The sequence below is a fragment of the Hypanus sabinus genome, chromosome 6 (assembly GCF_030144855.1).
Source record: "Hypanus sabinus isolate sHypSab1 chromosome 6, sHypSab1.hap1, whole genome shotgun sequence".
Classification (NCBI taxonomy): domain Eukaryota; kingdom Metazoa; phylum Chordata; class Chondrichthyes; order Myliobatiformes; family Dasyatidae; genus Hypanus; species Hypanus sabinus.
In genome coordinates, this window is record NC_082711.1 from 80,175,357 (window position 1) to 80,197,014 (window position 21,658).

General features: G+C 37.7%; 1 protein-coding gene across 5 annotated transcripts in view; it reads left to right on the top strand.

Moving 5' to 3' along the window:
* The window catches only part of mocos (molybdenum cofactor sulfurase), a 143,714-nt gene that overhangs the window by 96,819 nt on the left and 25,237 nt on the right, over positions 1-21,658 (top strand). For 4 of the 5 annotated variants that reach the window (XM_059972474.1, XM_059972475.1, XM_059972477.1 and 1 more), the window contains exons 9-10: positions 3,801-3,963; positions 10,235-10,322. In XM_059972474.1, coding sequence (XP_059828457.1) covers positions 3,801-3,963; positions 10,235-10,322 — 251 coding nt within the window. Of the gene's footprint in view, positions 1-3,800; positions 3,964-10,234; positions 10,323-14,384; positions 14,759-21,658 lie in introns of those variants that run through there. The other variant, XM_059972478.1, reaches the window with a different exon arrangement.

Sequence of the window (21,658 nt, forward strand, 5' to 3'; positions counted from 1 at the left end):
CTGTTGTTGGACGAATCACAGGTAACGATGAGTCAGTTTACTAGAATTAAAGAGGTCACCTAGTTGAGTGTTGTCCAAAAACAACCTCTCTCATTCAGTGTCAGCAAAACTCAAGAGCTGATGGTTGACTTCAGGAAGGGGAAGGAGGGTGAACTTGCCCCGGTCTATATTGGGGATTCAGCAGTGGAGAGAGTCAAAAACTTTAAATTCCTGAGCCCAGAAACTGTGCAATGATAGGAAAAACATGCTAATGTCTTAGGAGGTTAAGGAGGCTTGGCTTGTTACTGAACACTCTTAACAAACTTCTACAGACATCCCATTGAAAGTATTCTAATTGGTTGCATCATGGTTTGGTACGACAGTTCAAATGCACAGTAACACATGAAGCTGCAGAGTGGTGGACCCTGCCCAATGCATCACAGACTCTGCTCACTGTTGAGGAAGTGCTGCCTCAAGAAGACTTCATCAGATATTCACAATCTGGGCCATGCCAACTTTTTGTAGCTATTAATGTGCAGAAGGTACAGAAGCTAGAAGTCCCACACCATCAGACTTAAGAACAGCTACTTCCCTTCAACCATGCAGTTCTTGAAGCGACTGGCAAGGCGCTAATCAATACAGTCCAGCAACACAAAGATCACTTTGATCATTTTGCAATCAAGTGGTCTTTTGTTCTAATTGTGTTTCTTGTGAATAATTTATGCTTAATTTGCCTTTTTTTGTGAATGCTGCTTTTTGAATGATATGTCCCTGTGATGTTGCAGCAAGTAAGGTTTTCACTGTACTTGTGCAGGTTGCAATAAACTCAACTGAGTTTGACTTTCATCCTCTGAGGATGTGGATGGTCCCAAATTTTGTGGATTTGTTTAGAACATACATATAATAGTAAAGCACAGGAACAGGCCTTTCGGCCCACTATGTTGTGCTGAATTAAATTTGTAATCAAGTGGCTAACTAACCTCCTTTGCCTACACAATATTAATATTATTCAATTTTCCTCATGTTCCCGTCTCTAAAAATCTCTTAAAGTCTCTAATGTTACTGCCTCCATCACCACCCTAAGCAGTGCATTCAGGCACCCACTATGTATTAAAAAAAACTTAAAAAACCTTAACCCCTCACTTGTCTTTTGAAATTTATTATTCTCATCTTAAATGCATGTCCACTGGCATTAGACATTTCAACTCTTGGCAAAATTTATTATCTGTCTTCTCTATCTATGCCTCCCAAAATCTTATAAACCTCTATCAGATCTCTCCTCAGCTTCCACAGGTCCAGAGAAAACACAAGTTTGTCCAACCTCTCATTACATCACATGCCTTCCAATCCAGGCAACATCCTGGTAAACCTCTTTTGCACCCTCTCCAGAGCCTCAACACCCTTCCTACAATGTGGAAACCAGAATTATATGCAATATTTCCAATGCAGTCTAATTAGAGTTTATAACTTTATGACTTTTGAACTCATTGCATCGACTAATAAAGGAAAGCATGCTATATACTTTCATAACTACCCTCCAAACCTGTGTAGCCACTTTCAGGGAGCTATGAACTTGGACCAAGATCCCCCTGCTAATAAACACTGTTAAGGATCTTGCCGTTAGCAGTGTAATACCTCTTTGCATTTGACCTACCAAGATCTAAAAATTCACATTTGACCAGGTTAAACTCTATCTGCCTTTTCTCCACCCATACCTGCAACTGATCTACACCATAAGACATGGGAGCAGAATTGGTCCTTTCGGCTCATCAAGTCTTCCACCATCCCATCATGGCTAATTTGTTATTGCTCTCAACCTCACCTCCTGCCTTTTCCTTGTAATGTTTGATGCCTTGATCAATCAAAAACCTATCAACCCCTGCTTTAAATATACTCAATGACTTGCCGTCCATAGCCATTCATGGCAACTAATTCTGTAGATTCACCATCCTCTGACTAAAGAAGTTTATCCTCATCTCTGTTCTGAATGGGCATCACTGTATTCTGAGATGGTGCCCTCTGATCTTAGACTCATCTACTATCAGAAGTATCCTCTCCACATCCACTCTATCTAGTCCTTTCAACATTTGATACATTTCAATGAGATTTCTCTGTTCTTCTCAACTCCAGTAAATATCTATAACCCGTTGTTTCCTTTGCCAGTCTTCCATGCTATCTACAACACTACCAATCTTCATATTACTTGCAAAGTTACTAACCCACTCATCGACATTTTCATCCAGGTCATTTATATACGTCACAAACACCACTAATCACAGACTTCCAGCTAGAATTCAGTCCCTTTGACCACGACTCTCCATCTTCTGTGGGCAATGTCTGAATCCAAATGGCCAATTCACCATGGATCCTGTGCATCTTGATATTCTGGATGAGCCTCCAATGAGGGACCTTGTCAAAAATCCATGCAAATAACATCCACAGCTCTGCTTTTATCAATCACCCTTGCCCACACAAAGGCATGCTGGCTCTCCCTAATTAGGCCAGAGGTTTCCATATGCTCATAAATCCTATCCCTAAGAATTCTCTCCAGTAACTTGCCTACTACAACATGAGACTAACCAGTCTGTAGTTTTCAGGATTATTCCTTGTTCCCTTCTTAAATAATGGAAGAACATTAGCTATTCACTGGTCTTCCAGGACCTTTCCTGTGGCTAGACTGGACACAGAGATATTGGTCAAGGCTCCAGCAATCTTTTGCTTCTTTCAATAACCTATATATCCCATCAGGCCCTGGGTATTTATCCACCTTAATGCTCCTTAAGAGACCCAACACTGCCACCTCCTTTGCCTCAAAATGCCCTAGCATATTAATATGTTCAGCACCGATTTCTATATCCTCCACGTCCTTTTTCTCTTGTAAGAACTGATGTGAAGTGTTCATTAAGGACCTCACCCACATCCTCCACATCCAAGCAAATGTTCCCTCCTTTATCCTCATGTTATCTTCTTACTCTTGATGTATGCATAGATTTGCCTTTTGATTCTTTTTAATCATACTTGGCAAGGATTTTCATGGCCCTCCTGGCTTTCCTAATTCTCTTCTTGAGTTCTTTTCTGGCTTCTATTTCATCCTCAAGGGCTCTGTTTGATTCTAGCTTCCTAAACTTCATATACTTTTCATACGTCATACAATGACATCCAAGGTTCTCTTACTTTGCCATCCCTGTCCTTCCTTTTGAGTGGAACATACCCATCCTGTACTCTGTGCAGTTGATCTTGAAACACCCTCCGAATGTCAAATGTGGACTTACCCAAAAACAGCTGTTCCTAATTAACTTCCTCTCATACCTGCCTCATGCTCTCACGTTTTGCCTTGCTCCAATTTAATACACCCACAAGGTCCATACTTAGCTTTACCTATACTTGTATTTATTTGTGTCTTGTTCACCTTTGACTTCCTTGTTATTGTTCCTTGAATGTTAAAAAGAGAAAAACAATATATGGCACCAAAGGGACAACAAAATTATTCAATTATCATAGAAAAGAATCTGATATGCTTAGTATCCTTTAGGGAAGGAAACATGCCATTCTTATTTATTCTGTTTCATCTGTGATTGGCTCTGTAATGTTTCTCAAGAACCCCAGTAATGAACAAATTTGACAGCATTGATTATATCTTAAAAGTTATTTTTTGAACAACAGCTATTGGGGTCATTCCTCAGGAGTTAAATAGCTATCCTATTTTACACCGTGTAAATAAATCATATATAACTGATGTTACTTCCATGACCGTGCAGTGCTAACAGCACACAACAACCGACCATACTGCACCAGTTTGGATCTTTTTGCTTGTTCTACAGGTTAAGAAGTGGCCTGTTGGAAAACACGGGCTACTGTATGACCGTGTCTGGATGATTGCCAACCACAATGGTATCTGTCTTAGTCAAAAGCAGGAACCCAGGCTGTGTCTGATTCATCCATTCCTGGACCTGGAACAAGGAATCATGACCATCAGTGCAGAAGGTTAGCAATGATAACATTTCTTGGGATATTTAATCTTTATTGTTGGGAAAAGCTAGTTCAAATACTGGAAACTTGTTCTGTTTTCCTTCAGATTTTTTGTTCAAATTAACTCATTTAAGTTGGTGGGGTTGTGTGTTGATGGGGGGAAGAGGGCGAAGAAGAACATAATACTTTTTCCACTTAGGGTTATAGGGTTGTTACTGAATGAGGAACTTAGTATTCAGTGATATGAGATGGACCTTGCAGGGAATGTTAAGGAAAATCCCAAGATGTTCGATAGCTATTTTAACAGTAAAAATGATGGCTGGGGAGAGAATAGGTCCCCTTAGGGCCATCAATGTCCTGAGCCACAGAAGCTGGTTTCAAAATTAGCCCAGAGGTAAAAAGCAGAGGATAGTGGTTGAATATTGTTACTCAGAGTGGAAGCTAGTAAGAGACTGGTGAGGGATTAGCTTTATTTGTCATGTATATTAGAACACAGTGAATTGCATTGTTTTACATCAAATCAGTAATTGAATTGATTTTATTACTTATATCCTTCAGATACACGAGGAGTAAAAATCATTACACTGTATCTCCGTTCAAATGTGCAATGTGCTGGACAGCCCATAAGTGTCAGCATGCTTCCGGCACCAACCTAGTACGCCCACAACTCACTAACCCTAACCATATGTATTTGGAATGAGGGAGGAAAACTGGAGGACCTGGAGGAAACCCATATATTCACAAGGAGAATGTGCAAACTTCTAGATAGAGATAGGAATAAAACCCTGATTTAGCTCTGTAAAGTGATGTGCTAATGACTACACTACAATGTCTCGTTGGTTGCAGGAATCAGAGTTGAGACCCTTGTTGTTATTTAAATAAATATTTTGAATGTGAATACGAAAAGCTTTGTTAGTAAGTTTGCAGATGACACAAAATTAGAGACATTATTGATGGTGAAAGTTATTGTAGGTTGCAGGGGGATCTTGATCAGTTAGGGAAGTGGGCCAAGGTGTGGCCTGAGTGTGAAGACATGCATTTTGGAAAGTGAACCAGCATTGGACTTAGTAGGTCAGTAGGGAGTGTAAAGGAACAGAGGGAGTGAGGTAAACAAGTTCCTTGGAATATGGGACATTGAGGGTCAACCTTACTGAAATACTTAAGATTTTGAAAGACATTGATAAGGTCAATGGTAACTGTCTTTTCTCCAGGATAGGAGAGACCAGTTCTTTCTTTCTTATACAGTTTTGATGCCCATCTATAGTTAAAGCATCTTGACATTGCACAATCTAGATTTATTAAATGAGTTTCATTATGGACAAAATTTTTGTTTTTTTTTTCCTGAGTGTCACAGAAGGACCAGGATTTATTATTGGTGTATGTGTTTTGTAAAGGATTTGGACTACTTTAAAAAAAACATAAAATTGTAACTGGATGAAGATTTACAGCTGACTACAATTTTGCATTCAACAGATCATTCTCCACGATTTTTGCCACCTTCAAGGACATTCCAGTTGCAGAATCATCTTTCCCTTGCCTCTTCTCTCAGCATTTCACAGGGATTATCCCCTTTGGGACTCTGCTGGTCCATTCTTCTGTTCCCCTCAACCACTCCCTTCTAATGGCACTTTCCCTGGCAAAAGCAGCCAATGCATTTGTTCTTTCCTCTTCACTTCCCAGTGTCACAGTGTGATTTCTGTACACTGGAGAAACCAAAGAAGATTGAATGACTGTTTTGCAGAGTACCTGTGTTAATTCTGCAGGGGCAATCCTGAACTCTAGATTTACCCATCATAGACATCTCCCCTCCCCTATTCTCTCCATAGTTTAACCAAATTCTCTTTCTGAGTTCCAATAAAGGATCTTCAACCTGAAATGTTAATTCTGTTTCTCTTCACACAGATGCTGCTGACCTGCTGAGTATTTCCTGCATTTTCTGTTTTTTTTATTTTGGATATTTAGCATTTGCAGTTGCATTTTACCAAAGTGCATGGCCATGCATTTTCCAACATTGTTTTGCATTAGGGGAATGGGCAAGAAATACAATGTTGGAAAATGCATGGTCATGCACTTTGTTAGAAGAAATAAATGAGCAGACTATTTTCTAAATGGAGATAAAATCCAAAACTCTGAGATGCAAAGGGACTTGGAAGTCCTTATGCAGAGCACCCCATAGGTTAACTTGCAGGTTGAGTTGGTGGTGAGGAAGGCAAATGCAATGTTAGCATTCATTTCAAGAGGTCTAGACTATAAGAGTAGGGATCGATTTTGAGACTTTATAAGGCACTGGTGAGGTCTTGCCTCAAGTATTAATTGTTTTGGGCTCCTCATCTAAGAAAAGATGTGCTGGTATTGGAGAGGGTTTCGAGGAAGTTCACAAAGATGATTCCAAGAATTAAAGGGTTATCATATGAGCAACATTTGATGTCTCTGGGCCTGTACTCGCTGGTATTTAGAAGGATGCGGGGGGATCTGCTTGAAACCTTTCGAATTTTGAAAGGCCTAAACAGAGTAGGTGTGGAAAAGATGTTTCCCATGGTGGCGGAGTCTAGGACAAGAGGGCACAGCCTCACAACAGAGGGGCATCCATTTAAAGCAGATGCAGAGAAATTGAATGGCGGAGTAGACGATGGCCAAATGGCCTAATTCTGCTCCTATGTCTTATGATATTTTTGTTTCGTTTATATATTTCTGAGTTGGCTCCTAGTCCTTTTGATGTCACTTTCACAATAGCCAGATTGGTACTTCAGGAAGAAAGGTTTACAAAGCTGTCCAGAGAGATAAATGGGTTCTGGTCATTGTCATTCTATTGGTCACTAGACTTACGGCCTAAATGTCCACCTGGCCTAGTGTTTGTTGGTATTCTAGAGATTATGGGAAAGGGATATCTAAGAGTTGCAAGTTGTCAACAGTAGCGTTCCACCAGCAGTGAGGTTATTCAGTGAGATTGACAACACTGTTAGGTACAGGAACTTGTTTCAGTGTGATGCTTTGCTTTCGCATAATTATTCCAATACAGCAATCCTTTTTAAATATTCATACTCTCTTGTTGGCTTCTCTGTATCATTTATTTAGAGTGAAATGTTTATTTCAATTTATTTCTTTCCTTGTCTTTTTTTTAAAACAGGTCTTGCCACTTTACTGTCTTTTATTCTTACCCAAGTGGTTTTGTTCTATTTATTTTCCTGAATGCATAGATTTTATTCTCTTTCCCTTTCCATTTCTGACAGTCTGCACTTAAACTGCCACTGTCTGTTCTTTTCCACAGATTCTGCCTGATGTTTCCAATGTCTTTTAACCTTTCAAATTTTCAGCATCTATGGCATTTTACAATGTTCCCCACCAAAATAAAACTGATGGGCATAGGTTGGGAGAGAAAAGCATTTCCTTGCAAAGTAACGATTCCCTGATCAGTTGAAAATTATGTGTTCCAAAGTAATTTACTTTCTTGGACCACTGAACAAAGCACTCTTCCTTAACCAACTTCTATTAAAAGCTGCAAAGAGCAATGGGAACTTCCAGGGTTAGCAGCTGCTAATTACTGAATGTCAATCACCAGCAGAATAATTATCCACAGAGTACAGATATGTTTTTAAGCAGAATTCTACTTTTACATGAGCATACCAAACAAACAGCCAGGAGCAATGGGTGTGGAATGAATTATAGTTACATAGCCAAGGTGTTGAAACTAAATGTCACGCATGAGTTAAAAGTTAGATTTGGAGACAGCTATAATATTTCTACTGACTCATTAGACAGTAAGTCCATAGTTAAGCTCACAGTCAAAACAAAAGTTTATTCAGGGCATTTTGAAGTATGGCAGAAAATACAGGAGATAGATTGTTTCTGAGATACAAAAACCACCAACATTCCATGGTCAAAATCACCTAGATCACATTTCTTCCCCATTCTGATGTTTAGTCTGAACAACAAATGAACCTTCAAAGGTACAATTGTATATGTCAGAGGAATGTATACAATATACATTCTGAAATGCTTCTTGTTCGCAACCATCCACAAAAACAGCGGAGTGCCCCCAAAGAATGAATGACAGTTGAACGTTAGAACCCCAAAGTCCCTCCCCAGCTCCCCCCCCATGCATAAGTGGCAGCAAGTGACAATCCCCCTTCTTCCTACCAGCAAAAAAAGCATCAGCACCACCACCAAGCACTCAAGCATGAGCAAAATAATAGCAAAGAAGCAGACTTGCATTTATCCCAAAGACCATGTTTCACCCAGTATTCGACATACCACAGGTTTTCACTTTCCCTACTATGGGAGAAAGGGGTGTCCCTGTTTCACACCGGGAGGGGAGACATAGTCAACGTGTAACTCCAGGTCAGGATCTTAAAAAGAACCCTGAAAGGGAAAAATAGAGATATTAAAGATGGAAATAGAGCTGTTTCCGTAGATGCAAGCAAAGGAGTCGTCATTAGGCACCATTAACCCTACCAAGCTTCGGCTTTAGACTGTCTACAAACAAGAAAATTTGCAGATGCTGGAGATCAGAGCAACATGCACAAAATGCTGAAAGAACTCAGCAGGCCAGGCAGGATCTAGGAAATGAGTACAAAACCCTTTAGCAGGACTATGTCTACATATGTTCATGTTTCAATAGGTACATTTAATATCAGAGAAATGTATATAATATATATCCTAAAAGTTTTTTTCTTCGCAAACATCCAGGAAAATAGAGGAGTTCCCTGAAGAATGAATGACAATTAAATGTTAGAACCCCAAAGTCCCCCCAGTTCCCCTCCTATGCATAAGCATCAGCAAAGCAACAACACTCCCTACCCACCAGCAAAACAGCTTCCACTGAGCACTCCAGCATGCAGAAAAGCATGCAATAAAGACACAGAGATGCAGTATTCCAAAGACTACTCATTCACCCAGTATTTGACATACTATAGGCACACACTCTCTCTCTCTCTCCCTCCTTAAGGGAAAAAGAGGTGTCCCCGTTTCATAGCGACAGGGAAGACGTAACCAAACAACTTTCTAATTTATGGTGTTAAAAGTCTTTTGTGTCACTTTTTCTGAGCTTTGTGCCCAAAGATCTCAGGTCTCCAGGCACACAGCAGCCAACTCACTGTTTTCGATTTCCATGTACTCCCACAACACACCAGGCAGCAGCACCGACCTTGAATCCACCCGTTTCCAGAGCCACGAAAATCCGGCACTTGAAGGCGCGCTAGTGTTCCAGGCTGCAACCTTGGCATATCGAAAGGCAGCCAGTCGTAAAGCCCTGAGAGTGGGTCCCATTTTGGCAAAGAACCAAATTTAGCATGTAATTCCAGGTCAGGGTCTTCAAAAGAACCCTGAAAAGGAATAAAAGAGATATTAAAGATATATAGAACTGTTTCTGAACATGCAAGCAAAGAAGTCACTATTAGACACCATCATCTGAAGTGCGACTTGTGTATTGTTGCTGTCACATGATTGGCTGATTAGATATTTGTATTAACGAGCAGGTGTACCTAATGAAGTGGCTATTATGTTTGATTCATTAAATTCAGATTTTTCCAGGCATTGCAGTGGCTCTCATTGCCTCTAAACCCAGCAATCTGTGTTGAATTTGAATAACTGAGGCACTTCCTGCATTTGAGTGTTCCTACAATGTAACAATGTTTGGAAGTTCCTACATGATGCAGGTATTGCAGGCAATAAATTTCAGCTGCCCATCTATGATTTATGAAACTTTTCATGACCCTAATCCTCTAGGTACATGTGATATTAAAATGTAACCCTAATAAATGGCCCTATTTTTACCATCTTACCTACCCAGTTCCAGCTATCATTTTAAATTAGACCATTCAATTCTCCTTTGTGAAATAAGAAGCAAAAATAATTAAACAAGTAAAAGAGTATTCCTTATGTTCACAGTAACCTTTATACATTTAATCCTGCACAAATTTGGTATGCAATGTATCAGCAGATATTCCGTAGCCAGACAGCAGTCTGGCGACGTCTACATGGAGAGAAGCAGACAAAATGTTTGGAGTGAAAGAATGTTCATTATAGCCTCTCATCAGCATATTTTGATTAAAGGCCCTCAGTCTGTGAATGCAAACTTCATTTCACTCTCTGTGGATGCTGCCTGACCTGCTATGTACTTCCAGCATTTTAAGTTTTTATTTCCAATGTCTGCATATATTTCTGTAATGAAGAACATGGCTGGCAAGGACATCATCTTGAGATAATGTCAAAAGTGACTTTGGAAGGACTGTGAAGTAAAGCTTTGACATATCAGATCATTAATGGCTAATGTGCTTCACTTCTTCAGGAATGGATCCTATAACGGTGTCTTTGGAAGAAGAAGCTGGAGAAGAATGTGCACTTCAGTTCTGTCAAACTAAAGTCTGTGGAGACCGGTGAGTAGCCAAGACAAACCTGCACAATCTAGAATGTAGTTATCATAAGTCAGATTTATGCTATTTGCAATTGAGAATAGAACTTGGATGATCTCAGTCAATGGGGCAAGCTGGACTACTATTAAATTACTTGATTAGCACATTGGACATTGAGTGTGAACATGCTGTTCCAATCTCTTTACATTTCCAAAACTGACATTAAAGAAATATAACTTGAAATGATTTTGAGGATGAAATTGTGACTTTAATGAAAGCAGGAAATGCTTTTTGATACATATTTAATATCCTCCCAATGAAATTTATTGGCAAAGGTTTCCGGTGATGTCATCTTAATGGCATCTTAAGTCACTAGCTCCTCCGGAAAAATGCGTATTAAGCCCCGTTAACCCATCAAATATAATATTTCTTGAAATATTTGAACTGAAAAGAGGAGCAAGAATGGGGAGAAGAAATGAAAATTTAAAAAATGACACTGCAGAGCCTGCATCTGAGAGGAATGCAGCAAGCGGCTCTCCTACCCAACCGCGTGCTAGCAAGGCGGCTGCTGGGCCTCATTCAGTCAAAGCAGCGAATGTCTTAGAAATCCTGAAAGAAATAATGGAGGTCTATAAAGATATAAAGCAGCAGCTCCGTGATATTAAGGCAGAGCTCGCCAGTGTTAATCAAAAAATAGCGGTGGCAGAGACTCGAATTGAGAAGGTGGAAGATCGCGTTCAAAACGTGGAACGGATACCGAGGAAGACAATAAAAATAATACATCACCAAGAAGGTAAGCTGCTTGACCTAAAGGGAAGATCACGGCGGAAAAGCATCAGAATCTACAACGTTCCCGAAGGAGCGGAGGGCTTGTCCATGACGGACTTTGTCGGAAAGTTACTGCGGGACGCGCTGGATCTTCCCCCGGCTATGAAGCTGGAAGTTGAAAGAGCCTACCGCGCGTTAGTCCCAAAACCTACCCAGGATAGAAAGCCACACTCAATAATAATTAAATTCCTTCAGTACAGCACCAAGGTGGAGATTCTACTAAGGGCCTGGGGTAAGAAGAGAGTGTTTTTAGAGGATAAATTAATATGTTTCAACCAAGATTACTCCTCCGCGGTCCTCCAGAAATGCACAGAATACTCCGAAGTACAGTGAGTAATAAAGCAAAATAAGATTAGATTTCAAACTCTGTACCCTGCTAAACTTCGAGTGTTTTATGACAATGGGATGCGGTTGTACCAGACAGCAGAAGAGGCGACTACAAACATGAAGGCCAGAGGGTTGCCCATCAGCATGACCAAAACGAAAGAAAGACTGACTGAAGAATTATCCTGCTCCACTCAGGAAATAATGCGAGAAACGAGAAGACATGAAACGGAAGGAGGCCGAGAGAAATATGTCAGGAAGAGACCGGGAGTTTCCCAAAGTCGGTCCTCACCCCCTTCAGAACAGCCATAAGGTTTGGGTAACTTTAAAAATGTTGAGAAGCTAAATGGAAGCAAAAGTACACGGTGATATACCTATCTCGAGAAATACTTGTTATAATGTGGATTTTATATTACTTAGTTGTTATTCTTTATTCGCTCATTTACTCCTTTTTCCCCACCAAAATGAGAATATATATATGTGTGCATATATGTATAATGTGTGTGTGTATATATAGGAGTACACAGGAAAATCGTTTCTGTGTAATGGATTTGTTCACTGACTTTTATGAATACTGCAATGGGGGCCCTCAACTCACAAGTGGGAGAGGTTATCCCAAACAGCTAGACATTTCCTCTAGCTCAACGCAGGGTCATCTACTACAGACCTCAGCCTTGGAATCACACGTTTGTTGCCATTTTTGTCATTATTTGTGTTTCTTGGTTCTCACTTGCTCAGGGAGTAGATCGAGTAAGTTTTATTCTAATTTCAATGATACATTGACAGATAAATACAGATGGCTAAGGACAAGGTAAAATTAATTTCTTTTAATGTAAATGGCTATTAAATCCAATCAAACGTAAGAGAATTTTATACAAAATGAAAAAAGAACAAGCCCATGTAGTATATTTACAGGAAACTCATTTAAGTGATAATGAGCATAAAAAACTAAAGAGAATGGGCTTCACTAATCTTTTTTTCCTCATATAAATCAGGACATAGGAGAGGAGTTACTATTCTTATCTCAAGTAAGCTAAATTTTGAAAAAGTGTTCGAAATGGGAGATAACGAGGGCAGATGTATTCTGGTAAGGGGGAATATAGACGGAAATTCAGTTACTCTATTGAATATATACGCACTCCAGGAAGTGATATTGGTTCCTTTCAGAAAATTATGATATTATGGTAACGGAAACAGAAGGTCTCCTGATATGTGGGGGAGACTTAAATTTACAATTACAACCAAACTTAGACTGTTCCAATAGAAAAGCCTATGAAACAAAATCTTTACATAAGAAGGTCAATACACTTTTTGAGGATATTGGTTTAATTGATATATGGAGGGACCTTTTCCCTGACAGAAGGGATTACACTCATAATTCTGCTCCACATTCTGTATATACAAGAATAGACTATTTCATAACATTTGGAAAAGACAAAGACAAAATAAACACCTGTGGAATTGGGACAATATATATATATATATATATATATAGGTGCATGGTCACTTACATTTATCTATTGATTTTGACCTACAACCAAAGAATACTATTTGGAGACTAAATTCAAGTCTACTCAATGATCTGTACTTTAAGGAACAAATTAATAAAGAAATTGGTCTCTACTTATAATTTAATGATAATGGAGAGGTTTCACGTCCCATTTTATGGGATAATCTGAAGGCGGTCTTAAGAGGGAAAGTTATAGCGATAGCTTCATGTAAGAAAAAAATAAGGAATAAAACATTAGAGAAATTACAAAATAGGCTGAAGGAACTAGAGAAAAAACACAAATTGAATTTGGCACAGGATACATTAGGGGAAATTAAAAGAATTAGGAATGAAATAAATAATTTGGCTACGCAAGAAATCAGGAAAAACTTAATGTTTCTGAAACAGAAACATTATAAAAGTGGATCGAAATCTATGAAAATACTGGCGTGGAAACTGAAAAAAAAGATAGCAGAAAATACAATTCATAGAATTAGGGACCCAAGAACGAAAATGATAAAAAATAAGCTAAGTGAAATTCAAGAAGCTTTTGAAGTGTTTTACAAAACTCTATATCCCAAAGTTCCAGGGGGAAGCATAACCCAAATTGACACCACCTTGAATTCTCTAGTTACCCACTTTAAGCGAAGAACAAAATAGAACGATGACTGCTGACATAACTGAAGTTGAATTAAAAGCTGCAATTAGTGGCTTAAATTAAGCAAGTCACCAGGATCAGATGGGTATACGGCAGAGTGGTACAAAGAATTTAAAAATGAGTTAATTCCTGTTTTACTCCCCACACTGAACTGGGCTCTAAAAAAGGCACAAATGCCACCCATTTGGAAGGAAGCGATAATCTCAGCTATACCAAAAGAAGGCAAGGATAAAATGGAATGAGGGTCATTTAGACCAATATCCATTCTTAATGTAGATTATAGGTTATTTACCTCCTTCGTGGCCAAACGATTAGAGGAGTTTCTACTCATACTGATACGTAACGATCAGACAGGCTTTATATGACAACGCCAGACACAAGACAATATACGAAGGACACTTCACATTATGGATCATATACAAAAAAATTAGATCGAAGCAATATTGATAAGCGTGGACGCAGAAAAAGCATTTGATTCGGTTAATTGGAATTTTCTTTACAGAGTTTTAATAGATTTGATTTCCAAGACACAATTATTAAAACTATACAGGCACTATATGACAATCCTACTGCTAGGATTAAAATCAATGGATATTTATCAAATAGTCTTACCCTAGAAAGGGGCACGAGACCAGGTTGTGCATGGTCACCACTACTCTTCGCGTTGTATCTGGAACCATTAGCTCAATACATCAGACAAAATAAAGATATCAGGGGAATTACTATTAAAGGGACAGAGCATAAATTGGCTTGTTATGTGGATAACATTTTGATCTATCTCGGGCAGGGGTCAGCAACCTTTACCACTGAAAGAGCCACTTGGACCCGTTTCCCACAGAAAAGAAAACACTGGGAGCCGCAAAACCCGTTTGACATTTAAAATGAAATAACACTGCATACAACGTTTTGTTTTGCCTTTATGCTATGTATAAACAAACTATAATGTGTTGCATTTATGAAATTGATGAACTCCTGCAGAGAAAACGAAATTACATTTCTGCATGCAACAAAAACATTTTGAACTCCGAAAAAAAGACGTTGGGTTGAAGGTTACTTTTAAGTAAAATACTCAACGTCTATTTGAGTCCTTCTTGTATTTATGAAAAACGCCAAACTTAAATTTGCCGCCAGCAGCAAACCAAAAATAACGTCAGCCAGCTGTCAACCTGAAAAATAAAAGGACTATTTCACTGAACAATGAAAACATATGAATATATGTAAAATAATAGGCAATTAAAATATTTATCATACTTGTTCAGGTTGACTCACACCTGACAATGCAGTCGTATTCAGTAGGGATGGATTGATGCTTAGAGGAGTGACCGGGAAGGATAATGTGTTTTTTTCCTCTCTGAACTCACAGAAGCGTTTCCCAAACGATGTTTGCATTGCGATGATTGCAGAATGTAAATATCCCGAATTTATCATGTCGTGACCTTGTTTGAACTCTCTCAAATTGGGGAAGTGAGACAATGTGCCTTTCTGTAAATCTCTGGCAAGCAACGTCAACTTGCGCTCGAATGCCAAAACATCCTCCAACATGTGCAGGGCTGTACGTCCTTACCCCTGAAGAGCTGTGTTCAGCGTGTTCAGGTGCGCTGTCATGTCTACCATGAAGTGTAGCTTTTCCAGCCACTCTGGCTGTTCCAGCTCAGGAAAGGTGAGCCCTTTGCTGCCCAGGAAAGTTTTCACTTCTTCCAGACACGCGACAAAGCGTTTCAGCACCTCCCCTCTGGACAGCCAGCGATAAAAACACGTTGTAGCGGTGTGCTACAAGCAGTCAGTAAACTGCAGTCAAAGATAGCTTTATTCGAACTAAACAGCCTTGCTTTTAAGCCTCCCTCAGCCCGCCCCCCATGGGCGCGGATGCTCCAAAAGACACGTACTCACAAACCCCCGTAGGCTATCTCCCTTAGCCTGAACGCTGGCTAATTGTGAGCCGGTTCGGATGTGTCAGGAAATGGGTCGCCACAACGTCTTATTTAGATTGTACAAGATCACGATAATCTTCAAATTTAGATTTACATTTCAAAAACTAACAAACTAACATAAAATACATTTTAATTAAATACTGACCATGTAGCGGTGTGCTACACGCAGCGCTAAAATTACGACACGGAGTCGGTAACTGCAGTCGAAGGAAAAAACTTTATGCGAAATCTTCAGCCTCACTTTTAAGCCTCCCTCAACCTGCCCCCCATGGCGCAGAGGCTCCAAAGCTCTGTGCTCGCAAACCCCCGTAGGCTATCTAATTGTGAGTCGGTTCGGATGTGCCAGGAAAAGGGTTGCCACAACCAATTATTTCCCAAAGCAACAGGGAGCCGCAGCACAGACATAAAAGAGCCACATGTGGCTCCGGAGCCGCGGGTTGCCGACCCCCGATCTAGGGCAACCAACCTACTCTTTACCTAAATTGATGCAATCCTTTGAACAATATGGTAAGTTATCAGGATACAAGATCAACATAGATAAAACCCAATTACTTTCATATTACTATAGCCCACCAAGAGAAATTGAAAGTCAATACTCCTGGGCATGGTAGACAGAGTCTTTCAAATATTTGGGCATCATTATGCCAAAAGATTTGGCAAAATTATCAGAATGTAATTATCAGCCTTTATATAAAAAAATTAAGGAAGATGTGGCAAGATGGAACCTGATTCCTTTTTTCAGTCTCAGTTCAAGGATTGAGTCTGTTAAAATGAATATACTGCCCAGACTGTTATATCTCTTTCAGGCTTTACCAATAGAGATTAATCAAAATTCAATGAATGGAACAAGATGCTATCAAGGTATATTTGGCAGGGTAAAAGGCCTAGAGTTCGTCTCAAAACTTTGTAATTAGCAAAGGAAAAGGGGGGGATGGGGCCTACTTTCTCTTAGAGATTATTATTTTGCAGCACAGTTGAGAGCTGTGATATGTTGGTGCAACCCATCATATGACAATCAATGGAAAAACATTGAGGAGCGGGTACTTCCCATCCCCATACAAGCAATTTTGGCTGATAACAACCTGCAAAGGTACATAAATACTATGGATAACCCATGGGTGAAATTGACTCTTAAAATATGGAAAACTATTATAAAAGAATATAAACTAGAGGGAGATATTGCAATTCTTAAATGGTGTGCATATGACTCGGATTTTACACCAAATAAATTGGATGCTAGATTTAAGGACTGGACAGCTAAAGGAATAACAGTTCTTTGCAATATAATGAAAGAAGGAACACTGTTCAGTTTTGAAATCTTAAAGAGAAACACTTATTAGAAAAACAAGATTTTTATCGGTATTTACAGATGCAACAATATGTTAATAAGATGTTTAAAAATGTAACCAAGGCAAATACATGCTTGATAGAGCTCTTTAGAAAAGCATATGGCCTCTGCCGGGGGTGGAGTTTCAAGATGGCGACGTAAACATCTGCCTTTTAGGCGCTCTTCATTTTTTCAACTATAATCACCCCTTAATTAAATCTTTTCGAATTTAATCACATGGGTTGATACTTTTGATTAACTTTTTCTTCCTAAAATAATATTTGATCTAATCTTGTCAAACTCAAAATGGCTACAATCAAGAAATCGTCTAAGGATCCTGTATCCATCGACGCAATTTCTACTCTTTTGGACGCTAAACTGGATACTAAACTTGCGAGTCTGGAAGGCAGATTAGATGGTAGATTGGGAAGCAGACTGACAAGTTTGGAAAATAAACTTACCAGGAAAATATCCGAACTTGAAGAAGCTGATAGATCGCTTGAAATTAAACTTCAATCGCAGGCATCAGACATTCAGCGGCATGAAGATAAGATCGCGACTCTTGAAAAATCAATTTGTGAAAAAGTACGTACAATTGAAGTGCTGGAGAAGAAGGTAGAGTCGAATGCTAAAACTATGGATCAGTATAAGTTTAAAATTACTGATCTCGAAAATCGATCTCGCAGACAGAATTTGCGTATCATCGGGTTTCCCGAAAAAGTTGAGTCCGGTGATTTAACTGAATTTTTCTCTAAATTGCTTTGGGAAACTTTCAGTGCTGAAGGTTTGCAATCTAAACCTGTTATCGATCATGCTCACAGAGTTACGAGATTTTCGGCTCTGTCTGATAAACCACGAGCGGTGATTGTTTGCCTTCATTATCCTCGGGAGAAAGAGCTTTTAATTCGATTAGCTCGTAAAAAAAGGTATGATTTCTTATAACACCAATTCATTTCGAATTGTTGAAGATTATTCATACGATGTAATGAGATCAAGAATCGCTTTTAAACCAGTGATGGCAGAGATTCACTTGATTGGACTTAAACAAGCTTTAATGTATCCAGCGAAGCTCGGAATTACGTTGAACGACAACAGTCAGCAATTTTTCAAAACCCCGGAAGAAGCGAAGAAATTTGTTGAAGAATATAGATCTTCTAGTGCAACTTGAACTATGTGTCATGTTGAAGATTCCATCTCATTTTAAGTAACCTACGAAGTTGGGTTATAATTTTCTATCCCGTTCTACGGGTCTGGTTCTTATTCTTTACTATTATCACTGTTTTATGGATGCTTTCTTAACTTTTACAATATTTTTTTTATTCTTTTTTCTGTTTCAAATATATACATCTATATCTTGTAGTAATGATTTATTTTTTTCAAGATGTTGTTTCTTCTTCCCATAAGACTTTGCTTTTTATAAACATTTATTTGTTTGCCTGTACTTAGAAATGGGACGAATGCTTTGAATTTTTTTAGTTTTTTTAATATATATTGTAGTGTTTATTGAATCTCTTTTAATCCTATTTTGGTATTTTTTTTATTATTAAACTTTTTTAATAGATTGTTGAATCTACAGTTATATTTTGTAAGATGGCTTTTTCAAAATGTCGTTTCTTCTTCCCATAAGTCTTTGCTTTTGAAACGTCATCTTTCTTGCATTTATATATGAAATTGTTTTAAAGGTATATTACACTCTTAAATTTTAATGTTTATTCTTTTTTTATTAAAGATTGTTTGTTTTATTATATTAGTTTTTTTTCATTCTGATTGATATATATTTTCTTTTTGCAACCCTATATTTAAATCTGGGTGTTACATAGTTTTTTTAAAAATCTTTTTATGGAGCTGCCATCTTGAAATGGGGCTAAGGTTAGTGTTAGATTATGCGCCTGCCGCTTGGCTTTTCTTCGAAGGGTGGGGGGAGGGGGGTGGGGATCTTTTTTCACGCTTTTGCGTTTTTTTCTGCTTTTAGTTTATGGGCCGACTTTAAATTATTAATATTGTTGAGGTGTCATGTTCTCCGGTTGCTCCTGAATCTATTTTCCTTTTTCCTGAATTATGGGTTATGTGTCTTTTTAACCTATCATGATATACACAACTAATATTGGCATGATGGATAAATCTATTAATTTTATCTCTTGGAATACTAATGGTTTAAATCATCCGATTAAACGTAAAAAAATATTTAAGGTATTCCATAGATTGAACGCTAATATTATTTTTGTACAGGAGACCCATATTAGGAGGGAGGATAATCAACGTTTTTTTAGGTTCTGGAAGGGTCAACAATTTCACTCAAATTGTACCGCTAAAATTAGGGGTGTGTCTATTTTTATAGACCCCTCAATTTTGTTTACACATCATGAAATTATTTCTGATCCACAGGGCAGATTTTTGTTGATAACTGGTTCACTTTTCAATCGGATAGTGGTTCTAGTTAATATTTATGCTCCAAATTTTGACTGCCCTGAATTTTTTAAACGTTTATTTACTGCCCTTCCTAATCTGAATGAATATATGTTGATAATGGGTGGAGATTTTAATTGTTGTTTGAATCCTTTGTTGGATAGATCTAAACCTATTCGAACTCTTCCGAATAGATCAGCCTTACTTATTAATTCTTTTATGGTTGATTCGGGAATTACAGAAATATGGCTGTTTTTGAACCCTAAAGATAAAGAATTTTCATTTTTTTCACATGTATATCATAGTTATTCTAGAATTGATTATTTTCTTATTGATCATCGGTTATTAACGGATGATATTGATTGTAAATATGATTCTATTACTATTTCGGATCATGCACCTTTGAAGTTATCTATTAAGATTCCGGACTTTTCCAATAATGTTAGATCTTGGAGACTTAATGCTACTCTGCTTCAAGACCCAGAATTTGTCACCTATATAAAACAGCAAATTGATTTGTTTTTCTCAACAAACTATACTGAAGAAATTGACAGAGGAATACTTTGGGACTCTTTCAAGGCTTTTATCCGTGGACAAATTATTTCATATTCCGCTGGTAAAAGGAAACAAAGATATTTAGATATTGCTTTATTAGTGGATAAAATTAAGGAAATTGATAAGATTTATTCCGTGACTCCTACCATAGAACTTTATAAGAAGAGAGTTGAGCTTCAAATGGAACATAGCTTATTATTATCTTCTTCAATTGAAAATCAATTAATTAGGACCAGGGCTCAATTCTATATTCACAGTGATCAAACTGGTAAACTGTTAGCTAATCAATTAAAAGCTATTTCGACTAAGCGACAAATTATTAAAATTCGTAAACAAGACGGTAATTTAACTACTGATCATAAAGAAATCAATAATACTTTTCAAGATTTTTATAAATCTTTATATCAATCAGAATTTGATGGTGACCTGTCCATGATGGATAATTTTTTTAACAATTTGAATATTCCTAAACTGATAGGTGAAGATCGTAGCTTGTTTGATGCTCCTATCTCTATGGCCAAAATAGGTGAGGCTATCTCATCAATGAATTCAGGGAAAGCTCCTGGCCCTGATGGTTATATTGTAGAATTTTTCAAAACTTTTTCTTCTTTGCTTTCCCCTTGGTTATGTGAAATCTTTAACGATGCGTTTGCTAAGAAGAGATTACCTCAATCTTTTTATGAAGCTACTATTTCACTAATTCTTAAAAAAGATAAAGATCCTACTTTATGTACATCTTATCGCCCTATATCATTATTAAATGTAGATTCTAAGATTCTTACAAAAATTTTAGCCACTAGATTAGAAAAGGTACTACCACAGATTATTTCAGAAGATCAAACTGGTTTCATTAAGAATCGGTATTCTTTTTTTAATGTTAGAAAATTGATTAATATAATTCATACTTCGTCACCCACAGTCCCAGAATGTGTTATCTCATTAGATGCTGAAAAAGCCTTTGATAGAGTTCAATGGACATATTTATTTAATGCATTGAGAAATTTTAATTTTAGTCCTAATTTTATATCATGGATTAAACTAATATACTATAAACCTGTTGCTTCTGTTCTTACAAATAATTATAGATCTTCCTTTTTTCAATTATCTCGTGGTACGAGACAAGGTTGTCCTTTAAGTCCTTTATTATTTAATATTGCATTAGAACTTTTAGCCATTGCTATTCGTGAATCTCCTAATATTTTTGGTATTACCCGTAATGAGAAATCATACAAATTATCACTTTATGCTGATGACTTGCTGTTATATATTTCTGATCTTGATAGATTTATTCCCACTATTTTATCCTTGTTGGCTCAATTTGGTAGTTTTTCTGGTTATGTTAAACTTAGATAAGAGTGAATTATTCCCTTTAAACGCGCAAACTTTATTGAATGACAGGATTCCATTTAAAGTTGTTACTGATAATTTTATCTATTTAGGTATAAAAATTACCAAGAAATATAAAGATTTATTTAGACTGAATTTTTTACCTATGCTTCATCAAATACAACTCCTTACTACAAGATGGTCTCCCTTATTCCTATCATTAGTTGGTCGGATTAATGCTATTAAAATGATGATTTTACCGAAATTTTTATATTTATTTCAAGCCTTACCAATTTTTATTCCTAAATCCTTTTTTGACAACATTGATTCAAAACTTTCCTCATTTGTGTGGCAAAATAAAAACCCCAGGTTAAGTAAAAGGCAATTACAAAAATCTAAAAAAGATGGTGGTTTAGTTTTACCTAACTTTAGATTTTATTATTGGGCGAATAATATCCGTAACCTAACATATTGGAAATTAGATTTGGACTCATTATTGTGTCTGCAGTGGGTAAA